Raw genomic sequence first — 19,771 nt, 5'->3', positions numbered from 1 at the left:
CAACTAATATTGAGTTACTGTGGCAACAAACATAAAATAACCTATAAAATAATCTTAAAAAGACCCCTAATTTTTCATTTGTTCAATTTAGTCCTCCAATTTCTTAAAAATGTTCAATTTTGTCCTTTCCGTTAAATTCATGTTAATGCCGTATCCATACAGTGCCATGTGTCATGTTATTGTCATATGAGAGTGTTTCTTTTCAATTTAGTCTCCTTATTTATAATTTTGATCCAATTTGGTTCTCTCTTTTTTTAAAATAAAGCAATTTGGTCCTTCTCCAATTTGAGACTAAATGAGTAATTAAACTTAATTACAACTTATATGACGGTCATCTAATATGCAAAATTGTGGTTCACCGTGATACAAGTGCAATATGAATTAATTTTGAACCTATCTATTCGATACAACAAATGCAAGAACTAAAATATTCTAATATGCATTTATCACTAAAAGAAAATTTGATATTACTAATGGCTAAAACCCATCAGTAAATCAAAATTACGAAAGAACTACTTAGGGCAAAAAATATGTCGGTAAAATCATCATCGTCAAACTTTTTCCAATGGAACAGAAAATTCGTTAGTAATTAACAACAATAAATTCCATAGGTAAATTCGTCCGACGAAAAAATTCGTCAATAAATTCGTTGGTAAATACTAGGATCCGGTTAATCTTCTTCCTCCTCTCTCCTTCTTCTTCTTCCTTTTATCTTTTAATTTTTTTCTTCTTCCAATACTTTCTCCTCCCCACCTCTTCCTTAGTTGTCGGTGCCGCCTCTGCCACCACCATTTTCGTTTGCCGCTGCCACTATAGTAGTCTACTGCTCCTCCTTCATCTCCTTTTCTTTCTTCTTCTCTCACCTTTTCTCTTTCTTTTTTTTTCTCTTTCTACTCCTTCACTATCGTCGCACTACCACAGCACTACCGTCGTGCCACCAATATATCGCCATCGCACCGTTGTCGCGCCACCACCATGCTATCTTTGCTCCTTCGACATCTCTTCCTTCCATTGCCTCCTTCTCTTTCCTACTTCTTTTCTTCTTCCTTCTTCTTCTTCTCTTATTTTTTCTACCACAAACTTAATTTATAATACCAATCTTGTCAATCAATAATGAAAAAATCGTTAGATTTCTGATGAAAAAATCAATCAATAATATGAATTTTAAATTACCAACATATTTTAAATTTTATAATTATCAATGGGTTTTATTCGTTGATAATTTATAATAAATCCAAATTGGGCAGAAATTTTTTCATTCAGTTTACCGACAGATTTATTGACAAAAATTTGTAGGTGATAAAAATTTTAAATTATCGACAAATTTTATCGACGGAAAAATTCGTCAATAATGAAAATTTGTATTATCGATGAATTTACTGACGAATTTTACTAATAGTATGCCACTATGTGAAGGCACGAGGAAGAACTACTTCCATTAGGCATGGGCTCTTAGTGGTGTTGTGCGTTTTGATTTAATGAGTCCAAGTGGGTCCAAGTCCTTATTTGTAAAGAAACAAATGAATATTACTTATGAGTGACATTGGGTGTGTGATTGGGCTTTGTAATATTTTCACACAGTGAAGTTTTACCCTGTGAGCTTTGGTTATACTCTCTTAATTTGAGAGTTTCTATCGTTATTTTATTTTAGATTTCTAAATCTCAAGAGAATATTCAAAAGATTGTACCTGAAGATTTGTATAGCTTTAACCAATAGATGTTGAGATTCATGATTTCTTGATAGGTTAATAATCATCAAACTTGAGAGTTTTATATTCATGATACTTGGGGAAGTTAATACTCCCATTGTAATCAATTTGGAATATTTGATTAGTGATATTTCTTAAGTATGTTGCTTAAGAGACTATATGTAGCCATTGCATTGAGGGTGAACTAGTATAAATTTTGTGTGTGCAATCTATCTTTTTTTATCAACAATATCCTTTATACTCTTACTTTGATTTTTTTTATATTTGCGCAAAAAATTTAAAATGTTTATAGTTTCTATTCATCCCACCCTCCCCTCGATCCCTTCTAGAGTCATATTGCGCCAACATGGTAAAAATAGATGAAGTGCGTAGAAGAGATAAAGTAGGCAAGTCAAGGTAAGGGAGTTATAGTAGTCGAGACACGTGTGGATGATAAAAAATGGACAGTTATGACATGAAACTTGATTATCTTAGTATTATTTCATTACTTTTTAGTGGCACGAGCTATTAAAAAAAAGAAAAAACAGGTTATCAAGTATTCTTTTATATACCATTTTCTTTTGTTGAGTTATCTTGTATGTTCATTCCTCATCTATTAATAGTCATATGCAAAATGAAGAATATGTTGTCACTCCTCGAAGTAATAAAGTAGCGATTTCCCTGAATCTATATTCATAACAATCATTTCTTGGATCTAATAACAATTGACAATCTCCACGCAATACAATTCACAATATCCTAGATGAACATAAGTAAATCTACCAAAGTTATATACTTACTAACTTGCTGGAAATTCAAAATATGTGGAGTTCCTTCCTTCAACATTGTATTACTATTTTATCATTAGTTAATATAGATTTCAGGGACTCTTGTTTCTCTTCATTAATCCACTTTCTTTTAGATTATTGTTTTTAAATTCATTTCTTAATTTTTTTTTCTCTTATTTGATCTCAATTTTGTTTAAATTCATTACAGAATAGTTAATTCTATCTTCTATTTATAATTAAGCTTTCTGTTTTCTAATTTTAGTTGTCCTCTGTTTGAAAGTTTACATCATCTACATTTGTAACTTTTCATCATCTACACATTATCTTTTGACTTAATTGATTCATATGTTAATTCAGTCGCTTTACTTTGTTGCTTTAATTCCATTTCTGTTGTATTAAACAATAATTTTTCATCATCTGTACATTTCTTTTCTTCATGAGTTGGTGGTCAATTAAATGTACTCTTTTCTTTTCTATTTAATTCCCTGACATGGTAGCATGTAAAAAATTATAATGAAAATATTAATTGGAGAAAAATAAACACTTTTAATGGTCAACATCATAACTCTCCAAATACTAATTCTTACTCTCTTTAAAAATCCTTACGAAAATAAGTTCTATATTGTCCACACACATTAGATGGTATCAAAAACTTTAATGATGCAGCAATTGTAATTGCTTGCAGACAGCAATTTTAAACATGAACATGTTTCCTATCAAATGACGACATAAGAAACTGAACCCTTCTAAGATGCGAGAATCATATGTGGCTACGAAGGATGTTTCCACTCATTAATGGAACCCATAGATTAATTGTTGAAGGATTGGATACTGCGAGACAACTTGAATCCACAGCTTTCATCTTGAGTTTTGCCTGTTTTTGCACTAAATATTTTTCAACTAGCTGGAGGGTTAATCACTGTTTACTTCTCCACAAGAACAAACAGTATTAGGAACTTTCACCTAGATATTAATTCTTTTATAGTACTTTATTTTTCACTATTTCTACATACTAATTAACTAATGTAACGTATTCAACTATTCATCACTTGCCAGTTGCTACCAGAGCAAGATAAAAAATCGAAAACGCTAACATATGTTTGATCAGACAATGGTTAAATGGTAGTAACACAACCGAGAAAAAAAAAAACTGTGGGTGATGTAAAACTACACTGTTCCTGAAGTGTGTTCTGACTCATTATAATTGATCAAGTTGGTGATGAAGCAAGCGAGTCTAAGGGTATACGTTCCACTAAATAATAGAGCTTTTCCTTTTAGTTGGTGGGTGGAACTTTACGTGAGAAATTGGATGGGATGATCTAAATTAAAGGAAAACTTTAAACAGTGGTTTACGACACTTATCTACATGCTATGCGTAGTGGGTTTTAATTGTTTTGTCTTAATCATTACTCGTGGTGTTATATAAGGAAGACCATTTCATGCACATAATAGCAACTAACCCTGCCAACCCTTTTTAACAAATATAGCAACGTTTGTGAAACCATGGAACACTTATGTGGAGCCAACGTTGGCAACATGGTTAGTAAGGCCAAGCCATATGTGTTAACTGTGGGGTTGCAATTTGGTATGGCAGGGACATACCTCTTCACCATGGCAAGTCTCAACCATGGAATGAGTCGTTTCGTGTTCATTGTGTATCGCAATGCCATTGCTGCATTGGCCCTTGCTCCCTTTGCCTTGATATTTGAAAGGTGTTAGTTTATCACCTTCTGCTACTTCTTAATCTGTTAATTTATACTCTTTTATGTGTTTTAAATGTGGAGTTACCATGTTTAACTAACAGTTTTATTGAATTTCTTGCAGGAAAGTTAGGCCAAAGATGACATGGACCGTGTTCCTGCAGATACTAGTACTTGGATTTCTTGAGTAATCACCCTAAACTTTTTGTTATTAGTGTATCATTAACATGACTAAATCTATACAAGGACAAACTTTTGTTCATGTTGGTAATTTGTTCGATATGTTTTATGTTGTAGGCCAGTGGTTGACCAAGGATTTACTTTCTTGGGGATGCAATACACTTCAGCTTCCTTTGCATCTGCTGTTATGAATGCCGTACCCTCTGTAACCTTTGTGCTTGCACTATTTCTCAGGTGAAGTATTTATTACTCATTTGGACTGTTATTTTTATTTGCTTGTTCCCCCCACTGAAAATATATATACAATTTTGTGTTGTATTGTATCAGGTTGGAGCGGGTGAACATGAGGGAACTACGCAGCCAAGCGAAAGTGGTGGGAACCTTGGTGACATTTGCTGGGGCTTTGTTAATGACACTATACAAAGGCCCTCAATTTGACCTATTTCATCATTCAAACACAACTCACCAACAAAGTGGAAGCCCCTCTTCTCAGAATAATCACTCACACTGGGTCTCAGGAACTCTCTTTATTTGCCTGGGTTGTTTCGCTTGGTCTTCCTTCTACATATTGCAGGTAAACTACATTAACCGATGCATAAACTATGTTATTACCAAATGTTAAAATTATTATGTTATTTGTATTAACAAAAGTTATTACGCATGTGATTTGATAGTTTTGTTTTGTTCTAATGTGAAAGAGAATGTGATTGTGCAGTCCATAACGGTGAAAAGGTACCCTGCGGAACTGTCACTGTCGTCGTTGATATGCTTGGGAGGTGCATTGCAAAGTGCTGTGGTTGCTGTGATTGCAGATCACAACCCTCGTGCATGGGCTATCGGTTTCGACTACACCCTCTATGGCCCTCTATACACCGTTAGTTCCACAATCTGTAACTTTCTTCAAATTTCAGCTCAACTTTATAAATTATCCCATTAAATTTAACTCAGTTTTGAACTATTTTTATTGTGAAGCAATTTTTTTTTTCTTTTAACGTAGTTGAATATGTTATTATGTATGTGCAGAAGTATGTTTTCAAACAGTAAATGTAATTGGGACACTTTTTCTTTTTTCTTTATTGTTTGCTGGGTTGCATTTACAAGTAACCACATCAGTGAACGTAAAGTATTCTTTATAAAAGAAACTAGTCATACAATCCTGATATAAAAGTTTTCAATATTAAAATACTATTATAATAAATTATCATACATAAAATACACATACATACAATAGCCATTGAAATAACTAAGATAAGAAAATTTTGGAACCAATTTTGAATGTATAGAAAGTATTTTTATTTTATTTTTTTATAAACTATGACTATATTATTTTATTTCTTATTTTTGAATATTTTTATTAGAAAGTGTTAATAATATCAGTTTAATAATTATCTATAAAGTAGGAAATTTATTTCAAACCAAATATGTTGTTGTTTGAACTTGGAATGAAAAATATTTCATGTTTCTCTTGTGAAGATTACAGGGAATAATGAGTTTTTTGTTTTTTTATTACAGGGAATAATGAGTTCAGGAATAGCATATTATATACAGGGGTTGGTAATGCAAAGTAGAGGTCCAGTATTTGTGACATCCTTCAATCCTCTTTGTATGATCATTGTCACTGCTTTGGGCTCCCTTCTTCTTGGAGAACATCTCTACCTTGGAAGGTATCTTCTTATTTTTTTCATTTGGGCCTGCCCAATACTTCTATTTTTCTCCATGTATTTCTATAATCCACACTTTCAATATTTATTTACCAAAAATTAAACAAAATTAAATGAAGAAATTTTTACAACATCAACCGAAAGCCTAACTGTCTATACCCACATCAGATGAAGTGTTTTATCCTTACACTCAAATTTTTCTGCATTTTTTCTTTTTCTCCTTTTATAAAGTGATTGTCCCCTTCAGGGAAAAAAAAACAGGATTAAGTAATAGAACTCTATCACCTTTATATCTCATTTTTTATTCATTCTTCAACCTTATCATATTTATAATAAATTATAATATTCACGAAATTCTACTTATGAACATTGATTTCAGTATCATTGGAGGCATCATTATCGCAGTGGGTCTTTACTCTGTGGTGTGGGGTAAAGGAAAAGATTATGTAGATGAGACTTCATCATCACCAGCAAGAACAAAAGAAACAGAAACAATGCAGCTCCCAGTTACCTCACCAAACAACAAATGAAAGAGAAAAAGAGAAAGTGTGTGTTGACATAGAAGAGAAAATTGCATAAAGCTACTTCCAGTGTTGGATTTATGTTGGCAGAAGTGACCAGTGACAGAGTAATATGCAATTGATATAGTGATTTGTGGTGCTTGTGTGGGCACTATATTTAGCCATGTTAAGTTCAAAGAAACACCACTTTGTTTTAAGTTTAATATACTAATTGTTAGAGATGTTTTGCTATCACCAAAAGTTTCAATTGTGAGTTAATGTATAATTCTATTGTCTTCTTTGCTCTATTTAGATAATTAATCAAGTTTTTTTTTTTTAATTGAGAGAAAATTATGTTAACTCCTAAAAGTTTTCTAATATATCAATATTTAATGGTAACTTTGATCTTTAGATTTTTCTAAAATTTCTAATTTTAGTTCTTAATTTTTTTTCCAGTAATTTAGGGTACACTTCCGTTATTTAATTTTTAAAAGTTATGAGGCATTGTTTAATTTTTTAATTCAAGTATTCATGTGTTTTGATTATTTTAGACATAAAAACGTGAAAAATAAAGAACAAGAAAAACGCTTGACCTTTTTTTTATAAGATTAAAAATAGTAGGAGAACTTGTTAACAAATATAATTTGTTATAGTAATTAAAATTAAATAAAAAATTAAGGACCAATATTACATAGTTGAGAAACTAAAATTGTGAATTTTTTAAATTATTGATACTAAAAACAACAAAATGTATTTTACTCAAAAGATGGCTTTTATAAATTGTACATAAATCGCTTTTAATTTGTAAAGAAAATGAAAGTATTTCCTTGTCTTAGAAGTCTTTACGAATAATTTTATGGAATGGTAGCTGACTTTTGTTTTTATAGCATGTCTTGAGGAGAAAGTGGGTCTCCTTTATGGTATTTTACTACGTAAAACATTTCTCCATAATTACGTAAATTGAATCTTATTCTTTTTTCACCAACTAGTTCTGATCTGATCCATTATAAAAGATTATGGAATGCTAGATCTGATTTCCATTTACAAGACAGAGATCAAGAAAAACGCAATAATGCATCAACAATTGTTTTATTCCAACTTTCCCAAAGATAAAAAAGTAACCACGTGATTGAATTGTCGCATCCACATTCTCCTTCATATCACTTAAAAAAGACAATAAATTTTAAAAGATAAAGCGGCAATAATTTATATATAGAAGACAGTTTTAATAATTTATTTGTCATATAATAATTAATAATCAACAACAATACCACAAAGTTATACATAGGATTTGTGTAATTTCGTTTTTCTTTTTCAACTATATTTTTCTATGAAGATGATTGTTACTTCATCAGCTTTGTTATGATATATATTAGTCTTTTACTATCTATAAGTTAAACTAGGATAGTAATATTTAAATAATAATAATAATAATAAAATTAATAAATAATAATAAACTATGATAAGTCTCCTTATAATAATCTAATTGCTTTTTGAACATTTTTGTTCAAAATCACTTTAAATAGTAGACTGTTGAGTTTAGATGAAATTAACAAATAAATAACCTGAATGACCTGATCACCACGTAATGAGTAAAAATGTTTCTTGTAAAAATGCTATAACAAGTAGTGATTGACCTGATATTAAGTCAATGTAAACATTTCTTTACAGCTTATATTTTGGACCGAAAGTAATTATGGATAGGGTTGAAATATTCATCAACATCAATATGCATTTGATTAATTGCTTCATTAACTAATATAGTATTATACAGTATTGTGAACGAAGGATCAACTTGAATATGCTTTTGTGAATCGGAGGAAATGTAATAAAATCTACCAAAGATGCTAAATGAAGTGCAAATGGTATGGACATGTATGTATGCAAAGTTTTTGATGAAAATACTAGGAAAACTAAGATCCAGGTATTGTGAATGCCTAAGCTACCAATGTATGTGCACTATACAATGTGAATATCATACACACAATCTAAATATGTGAGTTGCTTCTAATGCATGGATTGAACTCAATGAAGCTATTGGAAATGGATTAACAACATTATATGCAAAAAATAAAAATTTGAAAATTGCTCATGAATATTCATATATAAGAAACGCGAGAAAATAGAATTCCAAAGTAAATTTAGATGAAACAATGTGTGTGGAAGTGTTGTGCAAAACTGAAGTCACGAAATCAAAATTGTTGGCTTGAGTAAAAGTAACTCTAATCAAGAGACCATTGAATTAGGTTAGATGAATGTGCATCATCTAGTTTTCAACTTGTTTCCACCTTGAAACCAGTAAAATTGTGAATCACAAACTCACACTATTAATAGCAATTGTGGATCAATTTAGTAGAAACAAAAATGGGAAAACGGAAGAAGAAGTAACACAAAAACAGAAAAACACAATTTCATTCAAAAGTAAATGTGAAAACATGTACACAAATGATGGAATGAACTTAAAATTGCAAACAAACGTGAACTAGGAAATATCTTGATCCAATGCTGGTTGTGCAGTCACTGATCCAAGCTCTATCCAAGATTAAGTAGAAACAATGGTGGAAAACAGAGAAAAATTGAGAGGAAAAATGTTTTGGTGTTATGAAGCGTCAATGATGGAATGGTGTCTATGAGTCGTGCATGATTGGGTATTTTAGAACGCGAAGGTGATGGTGTTGTGTGGTGTTGTGATAGTGTTCGAATGAGTGTATGGCGCCAATATGTATCTCAATTTTCAACACCTATGATTAATTATTACAAGTTGGATTAACTACCAAAAACTCCATCCTACACTAAGTAATTAACTAATCTTGACCAACCACCTAGGTACGCTTTGCCATTTGACTTTACATGTAGGAGCAAGTCAACCTCCGTGAATGCATTTGTCCATTGGAGGTCTTTAACCTTCTACAGCAATTTATTCATCCAGTTGTGAGAAAGCTCACCAATGGCCTCCAATTTAACCCCTCACGTGCATCCTCCTAGGGTAATCTTTGATTACTTCCCATACTTCATCTTTGCATCAATTCCCTTTGGCATTTAGAATGACATTGAAACATTGCCATGCTAGCTTCCCTGAATTCAAAATTTGGAAAACAAGTTAGCACTCCCAACCCAAAACTATGTTAGAAACTAAAGCTACATTAGTGAACTTTATAAGAAAAAACTAAAATTAGAATTTCCATGGAGCTTTTAAATATCTTTCAACCATCTCAAGGTTAGCACAAATGTGATTTAGATTTCTAAAGTTTTCCACACAAGTGCATTGCCAATTGGACTTGAAATTCAAAAAGTCAACTTTGGTAAAGTCTTCATCAAAAAGTCAACTTTGAGTAGCATATTTTGTAGATTTAGATTCTCCCATGGCTTTCTCCGATCACTTTAAATGCTATCCTTGATCCTTTTATTTGTATTACACTCAAAATCTTTCATGTAAGAATTTTGAAGTGAATCAACATGAATTTCTTTATCTTCGTCAGATTGGCAAGGTGCGTCTAAACTTAAATGAGTTTTTTTTCACCACTTATTAAAGATAAAATGAACTTATTAACATGATCTACAAATTCACACCAGTACAAGGAAGGGAAACGACAACAGTTATTTTTAACTTTTGGCTTTGGGTGTGCACCCGAGACATATGTAGGCGAGGTAAAAAGGCAGTTGTTTATGCCTGGGTTATGAATCGAGGCATATTTAAGCATTACTACCTCAGTTCCCTCCCAACCGAGGCCTAATGGGCATAAAAAAAACTAAATGTATTTTTTGCTTCGGGTCTGACCTATCTGAGGTAGAAAGTGAGATTTACTGCCTAAGTTATGTCCCAACTGAGGCATATTAGCTATTAGAAAAATAATAATAAATTTGAAATAACCTTCTGCCTCAATTTTGGTTACAACCGAGGCATAAAGGTGTCATTTTTTTTAAATATAAGTTCTGTTTCTTTCATATTCAACACATTTAACTTGCAAATTTTCAACCAAAAAACCAAAATTAGTCAGAAACAAAAGCCAAATGCTATTCAAACAGAAAATGTGGCAAAATACTTAAATATTATTCATAATAATGTAGTTTCATTACAATCTCATATGCTACCATAAATAGATATATTAAGTACTATTGTACATTTGTATAATGTACTTTACACAAGCTATCCTTAAATATTTGATGGACTTGGCGGGGATTGATGTAGTGGTATTGAATCTCTACACATAAGATAATAATTTAAATTAGTATATAAACTAAGACAAAATTGTAGATAAGTATTTTATATAGTGAAATTATTATTGTTTCCTAACCACTTATGATACGAGCACGTACAACGGTTGACATTCATTGCATTACATAATAACCACACTCATATGAGCCAGTTTGTAAATTACACTACAATGAATGCACAATAGTGATTATTGAGGAAGAAAAGAAATCGAATAACTATAATACTATAGACCAAAATGCCAAATCTGGAGGCCTAACCATGCTAGCCCTTTTGTCATAGCATTTGGTTTCCCTAACAACATTCTATGTCCAACAATTGAACTATGAAAAAGGTAAGGTGTTAAAATACAATTATATAAGAAAGAAAGATCATAAAATTGAGGTTCTTACCAATCTATAACTTGGAAGGAAACCATCACAAATAAGATATTCCTTAATTTCAGTTGCATTCAACTTTTTCAAACAGTTCACACAAGGACATCTAAACTTTACTTCATCATCACTTCTACCTTCATTATGTTGAGCAAAATGTATAAATTATTCTACTATTTTCTCATACTCAACACTAATGTGTGGTGACTAAATCTAGTCTCGATCCATACGTATATATATTGAAATTGTGTGAACAATTTTAGTAATCTTTAAATGAATGATCACCTCGCTTTTATATTTAAGGTGTGACCCTATCCCATTCAAGAATATTCAGTTCTTCTAGTTTATTAGTACATATTAATTTTAAAACACATATCTAAAATTTGACGAAATGTTACCAGCATTTTGTATTGGTCTTCAGGTTAACGAAATGAAAGCGATTATCAACCACAATCAAATATGCACTTGAAGATCAATACAAAACACAATTGACAAATATTCATGAATATTGAGATATGTATATTAAAATAGACATATGCACTAATAAACTATTAAAAAGTAATTAATCTTCTTAAACTGTCCAACCGAACAATTCAAGATTAAATACATTTAAATTATTTATATTGTCTCCTCTTAAAAAAATACATCTTATTTCAATTAAAATAACTTGGATACAGTAAATAATTTTCATATTTAATCTCAAACAGAAAACTCAAGCTAACTTCATGCAACAATGATCTCAGATCAAACAAAATAAATAAATTTATTTAAGCATGTAATTAAAACAATTTATGTAACATACAAAAAATAAACAATATACTAAAAAATTATAGGCTCAGAGTAAATTAAGAACTTGGGAGCGTGAAACATGAGCAACAATGGAGGAGAATACAACTATTAGACTCGAAAAAATTTAGAAAAAAGGGGAAACACATAGAAAAATTGATGGATTGTTTGAGATTGTAGATTTATTTAGATTAAGTATTTTATTTAATTTGATATATGATGGAATAATTAATTGATTGATTTAAATTAAGTGTTGTTTATTTATTTTAATTATTTACTTAATTATGGAATGTAAATTATATATGTATATAAATAATTGGTGCGCTTTATGTCTTGATAGTGTGTCTAGTGTAGTGGCTAGCGCTATGAATTTTGTATGTAGGTACATGGGTTCGAAATTGGCCCTCCTCATTTAGTGGGTGCGAAGGTGCATGAGTTTACATCATATATGAATAATGAAAAGCGTACAATAATTCTTATAAACATAATAAATATATGATGATTCTTAATGTGTGAATCCAAATTTTCCAATTAGAGACCAATTATTTTGGTAGTTAAAACCTTGTAGCTAATGCTAGTGACCAATTTAAAAACTAATTCATCATTGAAACTATTTTAGTTATCAATTTAGAGACCGATTATAATTTTTTGGAACTATTTTAGTTGTCAATTTGGTCACCATATAGTGACTAATTATTTTTTGTCACTAAAATTGGTCACTATTCAAAGATTTTATTGTAGTGTACTACTACTTTATAAATTAGATACTTCATTGCTAAGTATTGTTAAAGTATCTTAAAATATCGGATACAATACGTGTCAGATACGGATACGTGACTCAAGTTGAAGTATCGGTGCATCATAGTCTACAGCCTATATACGACGCAATAATTATTCTCTTCTCTTTTGGTGGGGTCCACGAGAAAACCTTTATATTTCTCTCTCCCTTTTACCTGCTGCCACACATAAAATAAATGGCAAGATATTGTGATTTTGATTTTCTAGATTTTCTTTAATTTATTGTAATAAAAAAAGTAACGGCTAGACTTTGGGGTTGTTCTATTTTTAGAATCTTAATTGACAGATTTAACTCTAGAATATTAACAAAAAATATTAGGATAAATTACTTATAGATTAAAATGTAATGTTTTAGGGGAGGAGATATAAATGTGCGAAAAAAAGGAGAAGAGTAGACAAGAGAGGAACCGTGGACGAGATTATGAAAGAGAGAGAACATAGGTTGGAGATTGCTAACAAGGTAGGGGAAGCCAACCTTTTGTATCTTATTCTTTAGCTTGTTTTCTGTTTTTGCTTCTTCCTTTGGTCATTTGTACTACCATTACTGCCATGGGTTATATGTGTTGTTATCGTTCAAATATTGCATGAAGCTTTGTGAGTTGGGTGATTTTTATGTGTGCATGGTGCCACTCTTTTTGTATGCATTTTTCTTCTCTTCTTTCATGCATGATGTGATGGTGTGTATTTTGTTGGCAATATGTAATTCTCATGTGTTGCATGTTGGGAGTGTTTTGCCTTGCTTGAAAGCTCTTGGTGAAATTAAGTGTTATGTGAGGTTTTTCGTACCTAGAGATCCAGTGAAGACTCTTTCGCTTGTGTGAAGCAGTGGAAATGGGTCATCTTCACCTGTGTGAAGCAATGGTAGAGGATTGGTCCGAGTGTTGTACTCTCTCGCCTGTGTGAAGCAGTGTGGAGGAGAAAGATATTTCACCTTATTTCGGCTCATTGTGAGTATAGTGCCCGGTGTGCAATACATCGACGTTTTTACTCATACTTCCTTGAGGAATAAGGGAGATAGTCTGGCTGCGATAGTGGGACACATCGAACCATCTATTTCTAGGAAACTAGATGTTGTTGTGGGGTAAAAGGCCGCGGAAAACCAAAGCTTGATTATGATTACTATGTTTAACAATTCTAGATGAATGTGATAGTCTGGTTGGTTTGGTATGGTTGTTTAGACTTTAAGGTTGTGTGTTCAAACCAAAGATTTGATTGTGATTACGATATTTAAGTATTTTACTTAGATGTAATGTTGAGTATTATTTGTCCTTTTTAGTGTTGTACTTTTTTATATATCATTATTTATGGTTAGCTTACACTTATTTATTTGTTTGTGTGTTTGTTGTATGTGCGATGATTGTATAATGTGTGCTACACAGGAGCAAATGATATTGTAGATAATTTTGACATGGAGTAGATTGACGAGAGGTTGGGGTGGACTCGGGAGTTTTTACAATTTATTTAGTTGTTTTAAATCAGATACTAAACCCTATGTAATTTTCCTTTGTTCGCAATTAGTATTTGAATTTTTTAGACAAATTAATGTTTTGAACTATGTAATTAAAAGTTTCTTTAGTACATTTTCAATGATAATCCTTTTCCGTCAAACATGTTCATTTTTTTTTATTTTCCATGACATCCCAAAATTGGGGTGTTACAACAATTGTACCCAAAGTCCCACAACGGGGGGAAACAGTACCTAAATATAGAGGTATTACAAATGCAATTATTAATCCTAGGATCCAAACTAACTTATGAAATTTGGAAAAGCAAGCAAAATTGGTAATTTTGCATATACCATAATTTTGCATATTTTAAAAAGCAAACAAAGTATATTGCATAGTTCATCATCATCAATCCCATCTTTAAAAGCAAAGTATTTTCCATCATCAACAATCTCATCCTTACAAGCTTAAAAAAATCTACAAACTTAATTTTTATCAAAATACAAACCCATTTACTATCATAAATCATTAGGGATGGCAAAGCAGGCTAGCTTGGCCCGTTTTGGCCCGCCTCGTGTTTTGGCCCGCAAAGTACGAGCCTGGTTGGACCTCCCTGTAGTTTAATATCGAGTTCACTTTTCTGGCCCGCCCTACCTCAAGGGTTGGCCTACTGGCCCGCATTTATGATGAGTGGATTTTTTTTGTTGTTGAGCAAAATAAAAACTTTTTTTATTTTTTCATAATAATTGATATTCATTTTCTATCGAAATAATTTCAATTAGTTTACCTAATCAAAGACAAGAAAAATAACAACAAAGATTATAACTAAAGTACAATAGCAACATGTCACCTTACAGGACATGTACCTAAAAATGCATAAAAAGATATTCCATATTTAAGAACTAAAATCATTATCTTATATACAATGATTATACATAAACATAATAATAATAATAATAAAAAGAATATAAAGAAACAACGTGATGAATGATGTGAGAACTAAAAAAATGAAAACATATAATTTTGCAAGCGGGCCAGCCAGCCTCGCCTCGCCTTTAGCCCGCACGGGCTGCGTGCCATTGCGGGCCAGCGGGTTCAACATCCCAACCTGACCTGCATTTTTTTATGCGGCCAGCTCGCTTGGCCCGCTCCGAATTGCCATCCCTATAAATCATCATAATCTCAAATTCAAGATTGAAAACTTTATAACATACAAAAAACACACAAAAAAGAATATAGGCAAAACAAAAATGGAACAAAACATATAAATGAACCGTACAAAGGGGCGGGATTCACGGCGGCAATAGAGGATCCACAAGAACGACTTGTTTGACGGCCAATCAGCGCAGTGTAGGGTGAACGAAGTGGCCGACACAGTCCTTCTACAGAACTAGCATCTTTTTTTGCATTTTATCAAAGGTTGAAGGGGCTAGAATAATGAAGTGATTTGGACTTTTTAATCCTAACTAGCTTTACTACTTCAGTTGATTCAAAACTAAGGCATAAACACCCATAGGCCTTGGTTAACAGCTAAACCGAGGCATATTCTCGCACAAAATAATAAAAAAATTGCCATGCTAGAAAACAGACTACCACTCATAGGCCTCAGGTGATATTTGACAGTAGCACAAGGCTTTTTATGCCTCGGTTTAGTGAAACCCAAGGCACAAAACAATGTCATCAATTTAACAATTTTAAAATAGCGAGAATTTTAAAATTTTTGGGAGCGTTCTTACCTTAGTTGGCATTATAATTGAGGCATAAGACGAATTCTGCCTTGGTTGACCTGAGAACTAAGGCATAAAATTGACTTAAATCATAGAAAATGACACTACATCTTTATATGCCTCGTTTGCACGATAACTAAGTGATAGAGGCCGTACCCCACCAAATTAAAACACTGAAAATGCAGTATATGAAAGTGAACCAAGTCATCTCCCAACGACCAATATTTTCGTCCAAAGCTTCAATTTCCAGATTCAAACACAACACAATAACACAGGGGGGGTTTGGCAGATTTCGATTCACACAAACTTCAACACAACAACAAAACATAATTGCAATATTGATTAAATAGTCACGAAAAATAGCAGTGATTCCTTGCTTCGAATGAAATTTCACACATCATAGATTGCAAACTGAATTGGTTTCGCTATTTCTCATCAAATTCATTGTTAAACAACTAAGCGGAGGTTAACCACGAATAGAACATGCAATTAAGCAATGCAAGCGTTCATGAATTTGTCGAAGTTCATTAAGCATGAAAATCAACTAAAACGAGTTCCAACTCTGAAAATTAAGCAAAATCAGATTGGGTTTTTTCAATTAAAACGCAAATTCAATCCACAACGAAGAAACAACAAAACCCACCAAACAAAACATTAATCTCAAGGTTTCATTTCATTCTTTGGCAAGGAATCAATGCGAAAACTTAGTTCCTCATGGAATCCGAATTAGGGTTCAACAGAATTTGCAATTCAACCATGCAAATGACTTCAAATTGATGTTGAAAGCTTAAAATGGTGCAGCAAACAATAATGAGCAAGGGATAATAGAGTAACAACGAAAACAGCCACTAAAAAACAAAATACTTCAATATAAATGTTACCCAAGGTGTAGAAAACGTGAATACAAGCAATAGTTGTTGTCCATGACTCATAAAACGTGAAAAACGAGTGGAAAACACGAAAAATTAGCTTGTGCCTCCATGGATCACCTTCCAAAGCTTAAAACATCAAAAATAGAGGTTGGACAAAATGAAGAAGAGAGGTATGCGGCTATTGCATGAAGGAGAAGACCTAATTTCGTGGTCACATCAAATCTACCACTCATATTTACAAAATTGCCACTTTGTCACACAGAATTACAAAAATGCCACTCTTGGGCCTCTAATGTTGGCCCATTCACTCAGATGACGTGGAAATGATGTGGAAATGATGTGGCGATGATGTGGTAACTCACTGGCTTTGCTCCATCTTCCAACAATATCCTATGCATGCATGTTAATGGGCTAATACCAGGAATTTCAGCCAATGTCCATCCAATTGCCTTCTTGTGCTTTTTAAGAACATGCAACAACCTCTGCTCTTGTTCAGTAGTGAGGGAGGTGGAAATGATGACAGACAGTTTGTCCTCCTCCTCTAAGTAGACGTACTTGAGGTTGTCTTGCAAGGGTTTCAACCCTGGAGTACTGGATGCTGGCTGAATATCAGGAACTAGAGGGGAGGGAGAAAAGGGTTCCACAACCTGTACCTCAGCATAATAATTAGATGCATATGTACTTCCTACAACATGGTTAGTGCAATTTGATTGTATAACATCAAAGTCAATAGGTACAACATCCAGAGAGTCAAACTCAGTAGATTGAACATTATCCACATCACATTCAGCATCATTAGAATCATAATCAAGAACATCAATGCATGCAAACTCAGATAACTCAGACACAGATGAATGTTTTAATGCATGCAAAGAGTGGAAATAAAAAATAAGTCCATCAACAGCATCATCAATAATATCAACATGAAAAATAGAGTGATCCTCAGAAGGATGTTTCATGGCATCCAGAATGTTAAATCGCACAACAATATCATCAAACTCCATGGATAAAGTATTTGCATTGAGATCAATCTTGGTTCGTGCACTTTTCAAAAATGGTCTGCCTAAAATGATTGATGCAGAACCATGTGAAAATCTCTCTTCCATATCAAGAATGTAAAAATCAGTAGGGAAAATCAATTCATCAACACGAACCAAAACATCATCAACCAAACCTGCGGGGTGGGCAACACTTCTATTTGCCAACTGAATCACCACACCCGTATTAGGTTGCATGGGTCCAAGAGAAAGAGATTTAAAAATAAACAGAGGCATTACATTTATTGAAGCACCAAGATCAAGCATTGCATTTTCAAATTTATTGTTACCTATGATGCAAGGTACACAAAATGTACCTGGGTCCTTGCACTTCTCAGGAATCTAAGGAACAAATTTACCTATCAATGCTGACACATTTCTCCCCATGTTGATCTTCTCGTTCCCTTTTAGCCTCTTCTTGAGTGTGCACAACTTCTTCAAGAACTTTGCATATCTGGGAATCTGTTTGATGGCATCCAACAGAGGTATGTTCACCTCCACCTTCTTGAATGTTTCTAAGATCTCCCTGTCAACCTCTACCATCTTCTTGCTTGGAATGGCTCTTGGAGGGAAAGGAAGAGGTATGGAAGGTGCAACAGTAAAGGTGGAAGGTGTAGAAGTCACATCAGATGTGGAAGGACCAACTACATGAGCTTGATGCTTTCTTTGAAGTGTGGCAGGGTCGACTTCCTTTTGAGGTGTAGGCTCAGGAGTGGGAACTTCAATGTTCTTCCCAGATCTCAATGTAATGGCACTCACATTTCTCGGATTCTCCACCGTCTGTGATGGCAACTTATCAGAATTCTGAGTCTGTGCTTGGTTTAGTTGAGTGGCCATTTGCCCCATTTGATTTGTCAAAGTCTGAATTAAGGCCCTAGTCTCCTACTAGAATTCCATATTTTGTAGTGTCATCATTCTGACCAACTCCTCCAATGAAGTAGTAGAAGAAGGTGCAGGTGCTGTAGTAGGAGCTGGTGTGGGTACAGGTGGAACCGGAGCAGCTTGTGCAGGTGTAGCTCTTTGTTGTGGAGGTGGCTGCACATTTTGAAATTATTGGTTTTGCTGTTGCTAGTTACCCTAGTTTCCCCATCTCAAATTAGGGTGATTCCTCCATCTTGGATTGTATCTATTTGTTGACAAATCATAGTTTTGCTGCTGATGTTGGGGCATATTGTTGTGGAAAATATTAGCTGCATATGCCTAAGGAGTATCCACTGGTGTAGAAGAAGAAGAAGCAACAGCTTGTTATTGCAATGCTAGGCAAGAGTTTATAAAATGATCAACAGATGTATAAAGGCCATAAACTCTTGCAGTTGTAGCTCTCTGATTGGAAGCATGTTGATTGACCAATGTAGTAAGAGAATCAATCTTACTCTCCAATTTCTTAGTATATTCGGCTGCCCCTACATCATGGACTCCTCTAACAACTATATCATCACTCCTTGTGCCAAATTGTTGAGAATTGGAAGCCATGTTCTCAATTAGTTGCCTAGCTACAACTGGGGTCATGTTACCAAGAGCACCACCACATGCGACATCAATCATATTTCTATCCATGTGGTGCAGGCCTTCATAAAAATAATACAGAAGGAGATGTTCAGGGATTTAATGGTGAGGGCAGCTTGAATAGAGATTCTTGAACCTCTCCCAGTACTCATAGAGGGTCTCCCCAAATTGTTGCTTGATGCCAGAAATTTCCTTCCTTATGGCTGTTGTCCTTGAAGCTGAGAAGAATTTGGCAAGGAACAATCTCTTCAGGTCATCCCAGCTCGTGATGGACCTGGGTGCAAGGTAGTACAGTCAATCTTTTGTATTGCCCTACAACGAATGTGGGAAAGCCTTCAAGTATACATGGTCCTCTTGGACATCTGCAGACTTCATGGTGGAACACACAACATGAAACTGCTTCAAGTGTTTGCACGGGTCCTCACCTACAAGGCCATGAAACTTTGGCAACAAGTGTATTAATCCAGATTTTAACACATGGAACTTCCTCTTCAGG

General features: G+C 33.4%; 1 protein-coding gene and 1 non-coding gene across 2 annotated transcripts; both read left to right on the top strand.

The window, feature by feature from the left end:
* Positions 1-3,917: 3,917 nt before the first annotated feature.
* On the top strand, positions 3,918-6,823 carry LOC114193540 (WAT1-related protein At4g08290-like). Its single transcript, XM_028083377.1, has 7 exons — positions 3,918-4,188; positions 4,301-4,363; positions 4,474-4,590; positions 4,684-4,930; positions 5,072-5,230; positions 5,869-6,020; positions 6,397-6,823. Exons 1-7 carry the CDS (start codon positions 3,980-3,982, stop codon positions 6,545-6,547), a joined length of 1,098 nt encoding a protein of 365 aa, XP_027939178.1. The 5' UTR covers positions 3,918-3,979; the 3' UTR covers positions 6,548-6,823.
* A 12,549-nt stretch (positions 6,824-19,372) lies between these two features.
* Positions 19,373-19,479, top strand: LOC114195713. The gene has a single exon (XR_003606546.1). It is a non-coding gene; the product is annotated as a small nucleolar RNA R71 (small nucleolar RNA).
* The last annotated feature ends 292 nt before the right edge of the window (positions 19,480-19,771 follow it).

This window comes from Vigna unguiculata, chromosome 8 (assembly GCF_004118075.2).
Source record: "Vigna unguiculata cultivar IT97K-499-35 chromosome 8, ASM411807v1, whole genome shotgun sequence".
NCBI classification, from domain to species: Eukaryota; Viridiplantae; Streptophyta; class Magnoliopsida; order Fabales; family Fabaceae; genus Vigna; species Vigna unguiculata.
Note: the sequence above shows the minus strand (reverse complement) of the source record. Positions and strands in the feature narration are given on the sequence as shown.

Coding starts and splice junctions, on each gene's coding strand:
- LOC114193540 (XM_028083377.1), top strand. CDS start 3,980: ATGGAACACTTATGTGGAGCCAACGTTGGCAACATGGTTAGTAAGGCC. Junction 4,364..4,473: donor CTAGTACTTGGATTTCTTGA/GTAATCACCCTA, acceptor TTTATGTTGTAG/GCCAGTGGTTGACCAAGGAT. Junction 5,231..5,868: donor TCTATGGCCCTCTATACACC/GTTAGTTCCACA, acceptor TTTTTATTACAG/GGAATAATGAGTTCAGGAAT.